General features: G+C 41.1%; 1 protein-coding gene across 6 annotated transcripts in view; it reads left to right on the top strand.

Annotated features, from left to right (window-relative positions):
- Positions 1 to 2: 2 nt before the first annotated feature.
- Positions 3 to 8,097, top strand: part of TMCO4 (transmembrane and coiled-coil domains 4) — a 91,677-nt gene continuing 83,582 nt past the window's right edge. For 5 of the 6 annotated variants that reach the window (XM_043909019.1, XM_043909016.1, XM_043909020.1 and 2 more), the window contains exons 1-2: positions 3 to 62; positions 7,904 to 8,081. In XM_043909019.1, the coding sequence (XP_043764954.1) occupies positions 7,912 to 8,081 (170 nt within the window). In that variant the 5' untranslated portion in view covers positions 3 to 62; positions 7,904 to 7,911. Of the gene's footprint in view, positions 63 to 1,168; positions 1,188 to 7,903; positions 8,082 to 8,097 lie in introns of those variants that run through there. The other variant, XM_043909017.1, reaches the window with a different exon arrangement.

The following is an 8,097-nucleotide window of genomic DNA, read 5'->3' as shown; positions in this document are numbered from 1 at the left end:
TTCTCACCGCTAGCAGAAGACATCAGGCGCCCAGAAAAGCAGCCCATCGTCTTCGAAAGGAGGTAGGACAAAATATAAAAGAAAAAGGGAGACAAAAGAGCTAGGGACGGAGATCCGTCCCGGGAAGGGAGTCGTAATAGAGGAAGTTTCCAAACACCAGGAAACCTTCTCACTGGCAGGTCTGGGGGAAGTTTTTGAATCTCGGAGGGCAACCTAACTGGGAGGAAAAATAAATAAAACCCACAGATTACATGCCTAAAAGCAACTCCCAGCAGAAAGGTACCCCAGATGCCCGCATCCGCCACCAGCAAGTGGGGGCGGAACGGAGAGGAGCAGGCAGCATTGCTTGGGGTAAGGACCGGGCCCGAATGCCCTGAGGGCAATCGGAGGGAGCTAACGTGAGATAGCAACTTAAACTGTGAGATAGCAAGAGAGAGAGAAAGTTAACCGGCCCGAACACACTGCTCGCCGTTCGCAGAACAAAGGGACTGAGTGATCCCAGAGAAGAGCTAGCTGGTGGCAGACTGGCCCACCCCCGCCGGAGGCAGGAGGCAGAGGGGAGGGGAAAGGGGCAAACCAAACTGCAAACAGGCCTCCAGTTTCTAACCAAAGACTTCCTGAGATTCTGGATGGTCAACATCCGCCGGGAGGGTCGCGGCTAGAGGCCAGCTCCCCAGAACAGATGCAAGGCACACCCAACCGGCGCATGCGGAAGCTGAGGCTGGGACCGTGGAGGGGAGAAGGTGCGCCGCACCCGGGGAGAGTGCGCCCGTCAAGCTCCTGGCTGCCTGAGCTGCTCGGGCCGGGGAAGGCACAGAACGCAGGCCCAACTGAGTCCACGCTTTTGTGGAGAACCCGAAAACTGGAACCACACGCAATGCAGGGCCCGCTCCATATAGAGCAGCTGGGAGCCTGAGCAGTGTGGACGGGGAGAGCACACACCCGTGAGGGGGGCAAACCCAGTGTGGCCAGAACACTGCAAGTGCTCCCCACACACAGCGATATCTGTCTGCAGCGCCCCTCCCTCCCCGCAGCAGGACTGAACCAGCAAACCTGAGCAAGAGACCACCTCCGCCCGCCTGTGTCAGGGCGGGAATTAGACACTGAAGAGACCGGCAAACAGAAGCCAAATAAACAAAGGGAACCGCTTCAGAAGGGACCAGTGCAACAGATTAAAATCCCTGCAGGTAACACCGACTACACCGGAAGGGTCCTGTAGAGATCGAGAAGTGTAAGCTGGAACGAGGAGCTATCTGAACCTGAACTGAACCCACACTGACCGCAACAGCTCCAGAGAAATTCCTAGATATGTTTTTACTTTTTTTTTTCTTTTCTTTATTTTTTAATTTTTTCTCTTTTATTTTCTTTTAAAATTCCCTATTACTCCTCCATTACTCCTTTACTTTCATTTTCATTTTCATATATTTTTACTAGTTTTTTAATTGGAAAAAAACTTTTTTTTCTTTTTTTCTCATTTTCTTTTAACGTCCTCTATTACTCCTCTATTACTCCTTAATTTTCATTTTCATTTCACTATAACCTTGCAAAAAAAAAAGGAGGCCCTATTTTTAAACCTAACATCATATATATTTCTAAACTTTTTTGTGTTTTTGTTTTTAATATTGTATTTTTAAGAATCTAACCTCTACTCTAGATTTTTAATCTTTGTTTTTCAGTACTTGATATCAATTTTGGACATTTAAGAATCCATTTTTCAGTACCCATTTTTATTCAGGAGTGTGTTGATTACTCTCTCCCACTTTTGACTCTCCGTTTTCTCCCTCAGATCACCTCTATTTCCTCCCTTCCCCTTCTCTTCCCAATCCAATTCTGTGAATCTCTGTGGGTGTCTGGGCTACAGAGAACACTTCAGGAACAGAGAACTGCGTAGATCTGTCTCTCTCCTCTTGAGTCCCCCCTTTTTCTCCTCCTGCTCATCTCTATCTCCCTCCTCCCTCTCCTCTTCTTCATGTAACTCTGTGAACCTCTCTGGGTGTCCCTAACTGGGGAGAATCTTTTCACCATTAACCTAGAAGTTTTATTATCAGTGCTGTATAGTTGGAGAAGTCTTGAGACTACTGGAAGAATAAGACTGAAATCCAGAGGCAGGAGACTTAAGCCCAAAACCTGAGAACACCAGAAAACTCCTGACTACATGGAACATTAAGTAATAAGAGACCGTCCAAAAGCCTCCATACCTACACTGAAACCAACCACCACCCAAGAGCCAGTAAGTTTCAGAGCAAGACATACCACGCAAATTCTCCAGCAACGCAGGAACATAGCCCTGAGCGTCAACATACAGGCTGCCCAAAGTCACACCTAACACATAAACCCATCTCAAAACTCACTACTGGACACTCCATTGCACTCCAGAGAAAAGAAATCCAGTTCCACCCACCAGAACACTGACACAAGCTTCCCTAACCAGGAAACCTTGACAAGCCAATCATCCAACCCCACCCACTGGGTGAAACCTCCACAATAAAAAGGAACCACAGACCACCAGAATACAGAAAGCCCACTCCAGACACAGCAATCTAAACAAGATGAAAAGGCAGAGAAATACCCAACAGGTAAAGGAACATGAAAAATGCCCACCAAGTCAAACAAAAGAGGAGGCGATAGGGAATCTACCTGAAAAGAATTTAGAATAATGATAATAAAAATGATCCAAAATCTTGAAAACAAAATGGAGTTACAGATAAATAGCCTGGAGACAAAGATTGAGAAGATGCAAGAAACGTTTAATAAGGACCTAGAAGAAATAAAAAAGAGTCAATTAAAAATGAATAGTGCAATAAATGAGATAAAAACACTCTGGAGGGAACCAACAGTAGAATAACAGAGACAGAAGATAGGATAAGTGAGGTAGAAGATAAAATGGTGGAAATAAATGAAGCAGAGAGGAAAAAAGAAAAAAGGATCAAAAGAAATGAGGACAACCTCAGGGACCTCTGGAACAATGTGAAACACCCCAACATTCGAATCATAGGAGTCCCAGAAGAAGAAGACAAAAAGAAAGGCCATGAGAAAATACTCGAGGAGATAATAGCTGAAAACTTCCCTAAAATGGGGAAGGAAATAGCCACCCAAGTCCAAGAAGCCCAGAGAATCCCAAACAGGATAAACCCAAGGTGAAACACCCCAAGACACATACTAATCAAATTAACAAAGATCAAACACAAAGAACAAATATTAAAAGCAGCAAGGGAGAAACAACAAATAACACACAAAGGGATTCTCATAAGGATAATGGCTGATCTATCAATAGAAACCCTTCAGACCAGAAGGGAATGTCAGGACATACTTAAAGTAATGAAAGAGAATAACCTACAACCTAGATTACTGTACCCAACAAGGATCTCATTCAGACATGAAGGAGAATTCAAAAGCTTTACAGACAAGCAAAAGCTGAGAGAATTCAGCACCACCAAACCAGCTCTTCAACAAATGTTAAAGGATCTTTTCTAGACAGGAAACACAGAAAGGTTGTATAAACGTGAACCCAAAACAACAAAGTGAATGGCAATGGGACCATACCTATCGATAATTACCTTAAATGTAAATGGGTTGAATGCCTCAACCAAAAGACAAAGACTGGCTGAATGGATACAAAAACAAGACCCCTATATATGCTGTCTATAAGAGACCCACCTCAAAACAAGGGACACATACAGACTAAAAGTGAAGGGCTAGAAAAAAAATATTTCACGCAAACGGAGACCAAAAGAAAGCAGGAGTCGCAATACTCATATCAGATAAAATAGACTTTAAAATAAAGGCTGTGAAAAGAGACAAAGAAGGACACTACATAATGATCAAAGGATCGATCCAAGAAGAAGATATAACAATTATAAATATATATGCACCCAACATAGGAGCACCGCAATATGTACGGCAAACGTTAACGAGTATGAAAGAGGAAATTAATAGTAACACAATAATAGTGGGAGACTTTAATACCCCACTCACAACCATGGATAGATCAACTAAACAGAAAATTAACAAGGAAACACAAACCTTAAATGACACAATGGACCAGCTAGACCTAATTGATATCTATAGGACATTTCACCCCAGAACAATCAATATCACCTTTTTCTCAAGCACACATGGAACCTTCTCCAGAATAGATCACATCCTGGGCCATAAATCTAGCCTTGGGAAATTCAAAAAAAAAATTGAAATCATTCCAGTCATCTTTTCTGACCACAGTGCAGGAAGATTAGATCTCAATTACAGGAAAAAAAAATATTAAAAATTCAAACATATGGAGGCTAAACAATGTGCTTCTGAATAATGAACAAATCATAGAAGAAATCAAAAAAGAAATCAAAGTATGCATAGAAACAAATGAAAATGAAAACACAACAACCCAAAACCTAGGGGACACTGTAAAAGCAGTGCTAAGGGGAAGGTTCATAGCATTACAGGCTTACATCAAGAAACAAGAAAAAAGTCAAATAAATATCCTAACTCTACACCTAAAGCAACTAGAGAAGGAAGAAATGAAGAACCCCAGGGTTAGTAGAAGGAAAGAAATCTTAAAAATTAGGGCAAAAATAAATGCAAAAGAAACTAAAGAGACCATAGCAAAAATCAACAAAGCTAAAAACTGGTTTTTTGAAAAAATAAACAAAATTGACAAACCATTAGCAAGACTCATTAAGAAACAAAGGGAGAAGAACCAAATTAACAAAATTAGAAATGAAAATGGAGAGATCACAACAGACAACACTGAAATGCAAAGGATCATAAGAGACTGCTACCAGCAGCTCTATGCCAATAAAATGGACAACTTGGAAGAAATGGACAAATTCTTAGAAAAGTATAACTTTCCAAAACTGAATCAGAAAGGAATAGAAGATCTTAATAGACCCATCACAAGCAAGGAAATCGAAACTGTAATCAGAAACCTTCCAGCAAACAAAAGCCCAGGACCAGATGGCTTCACAGCTGAATTCTACCAAAAATTTAGAGAAGAGCTAACACCTATCTTACTCAAACTCTTCCAGAAAATTTCAGAAGAAGGCAAACTTCCAAACTCATTCTATGAGGCCACCATCACCCTAATTCCAAAACCAGACAAAGATGCCACAAAAAAAGAAAACTACAGGCCAATATCACTGATGAACATAGATGCAAAAATCCTTAACAAATTTCTAGCAAACAGAATCCAACAACATATTAAAAAAATCATACATCATGACCAAGTGGGCTTTATCCCAGGAATGCAAGGATTCTTTAATATCCGCAAATCAATCAATGTAATACACCGCATTAACAAATTGAAAGATAAAAACCATACGATTATCTCAATAGATGCAGAGAAAGCCTTTGACAAAATTCAACATCCATTTATGATTAAAACTCTCCAGAAAGCAGGAATAGAAGGAACATACCTCAACATAATAAAAGCTATATATGACAAACCCACAGCAAACATTATCCTCAATGGTGAAAAATTGAAAGCATTTCCCCTAAAATCAGGAACAAGACATGGGTGCCCACTCTCACCACTACTATTCAACATAGTGTTGGAAGTTTTGGCCACAGCAATCAGAGCAGAAAAAGAAGTAAAAGGAATCCAGATAGGAAAAGAAGAAGTGAAACTCTTGCTGTTTGCAGATGACATGATCCTCTACATAGAAAACCCTAAAGACTCTACCAGAAAATTACTAGAGCTAATCAATGAATATAGTAAAGTTGCAGGATATAAAATTAACACACAGAAATCCCTTGCATTCCTATACACTAACAATGAGAAAACAGAAAGAGAAATTAAGGAAACAATACCATTCACCATTGCAACAAAAAGAATAAAATACTTAGGAGTATATCTACCTAAAGAAACAAAAGACCCATACATAGAAAACCTTAAAACACTGATGAAAGAAATCAAAGAGGACACAAACAGATGGAGAAACATACCGTGTTCATGGATTGAAAGAATCAGCATTGTCAAAATGACTATACTACCCAAAGCAATCTATAGATTCAATGCAGTCCCTATCAAGCTACCAACGGTATTTTTCACAGAACTAGAACAAATAATTTCACAATTTGTATGGAAATACAAAAAACCTCTAATAGCCAAAGCAATCTTGAGAAAGAAGAATGAAACTGGAGGAATCAACCTGCCTGACTTCAGACTCTACTACAAGGCCACAGTCATCAAGACAGTATGGTACTGGCACAAAGACAGAAATATAGATCAATGGAACAGAATAGAAAGCCCAGACATAAATCCACGAACCTATGGACACCTTATCTTCGACAAAGGAGGCAAGAATATACAATGGAAAAAAGACAACCTCTTTAACAAGTGGTGCTGGGAAAACTGGTCAGCCACTTGTAAAAGAATGAAACTAGAACACTTTCTAACACCATACACAAAAATAAACTCAAAATGGATTAAAGATCTAAATGTAAGACCAGAAACTATAAAACTCCTAGAGGAGAACATAGGCAAAACACTCTCTGACATAAATCACAGCAGGATCCTCTATGACCCACCTCCCAGAATATTGGAAATAAAAGCAAAACTAAACAAATGGGACCTAATTAAACTTAAAAGCTTTTGCACAACAAAGGAAACTATAAGCAAGGTGAAAAGACAGCCCTCAGATTGGGAGAAAATAATAGCAAATGAAGCAACAGACAAAGGTTTAATCTCAAAAATATATAAGCAACTCCTGCAGCTCAATTCCAGAAAAATAAATGACCCAATCAAAAAATGGCCCAAAGAACTAAACAGACATTTCTCCAAAGAAGACATACAGATGGCTAACAAACACATGAAAAGATGCTCAACATCACTCATTATCAGAAAAATGCAAATCAAAACCACAACGAGGTACCATTACATGCCAGTCAGAATGGCTGCTATCCAAAAGTCTACAAGCAATAAATGCTGGAGAGGGTGTGGAGAAAAAGGGGACCCTCTTACACTGTTGGTGGGAATGCAAACTAGTACAGCCGCTATGAAGAACAGTGTGGAGATTTCTTAAAAAACTGGAAATAGAACTGCCATATGACCCAGCAATCCCACTCCTGGGCATACACACTGAGGAAACCAGATCTGAAAGAGACACGTGCACCCCAGTGTTCATCGCAGCACTGTTTATAATAGCCAGGACATGGAAGCAACCTAGATGCCCATCAGCAGACAAATGGATAAGGAAGCTGTGGTACATATACACCGTGGAATATTACTCAGCCATTAAAAAGAATTCATTTGAATCAGTTCTAATGAGATGGATGAAACTGGAGCCCATTATACAGAGTGAAGTAAGCCAGAATAAAGACCAATAGAGTATACTAACGCGTATATATGGAATTTAGAAAGATGGTAACGATAACCCTATATGCAAAACAGAAAAAGAGACACAGATGTACAGAACAGACTTTTGGACTCTGTGGGAGAAGGCGAGGGTGGGATGTTTAGAGAGAACAGCATTGAAACATGTATATTATCAAGAGTGAAACAGATCACCAGCCCAGGCGGGATGCATGAGACAAGTGCTCGGGGCTGGTGCACTGGGAAGACCCAGAGGGATTGGGTGGAGAGGGAGGTGGGAGGGGGGATCGGGATGGGGAACACATGTAAATCCATGGCTGATTCATGTCAGTGTATGGCAAAAACCACTACAATATTGTAAAGTAATTAGCCTCCAACTAATAAAAATAAATGGAAAAAAAATGTATTAAAAAAGAAAATATCTCCCCCCCCCCCCACAGCTACCTTCCAGTCTTTTAAAGATGATAACTAGAAGTTTATCATTTGAATGAGGGCTGATGTATCCATTTTTTCTTTTATGATGGGTAGTTTCTGTGTCCTGTTGAAGGAGGCTTTGCCAACCTGCTGAAAGCAGTTTCTCACTGGGGTTTTTCCCTGCAGGACTGGAAATGGCCACAAGAGACGGGTCAGGCCTGAGGCTGCCCCGGGCGGCTGAGCCGGGTGTGGAGGGGGAGCCACGTCCTCCCACGGGCCGGGAGCTAACCGAGGCCAACCGCTTCACCTACGCTGCCCTCTGTGGCATCTCCTTGTCCGAGCTCTTTCCAGAGCCCGAGCAAAGGTGAGTGCTTCTGTCT

The sequence above is a fragment of the Cervus elaphus genome, chromosome 8 (assembly GCF_910594005.1).
Source record: "Cervus elaphus chromosome 8, mCerEla1.1, whole genome shotgun sequence".
NCBI lineage: Eukaryota > Metazoa > Chordata > Mammalia > Artiodactyla > Cervidae > Cervus > Cervus elaphus.
The sequence above is the reverse complement of the archived record's forward strand: the minus strand, read 5'-3'. Positions and strand labels throughout refer to the sequence as shown.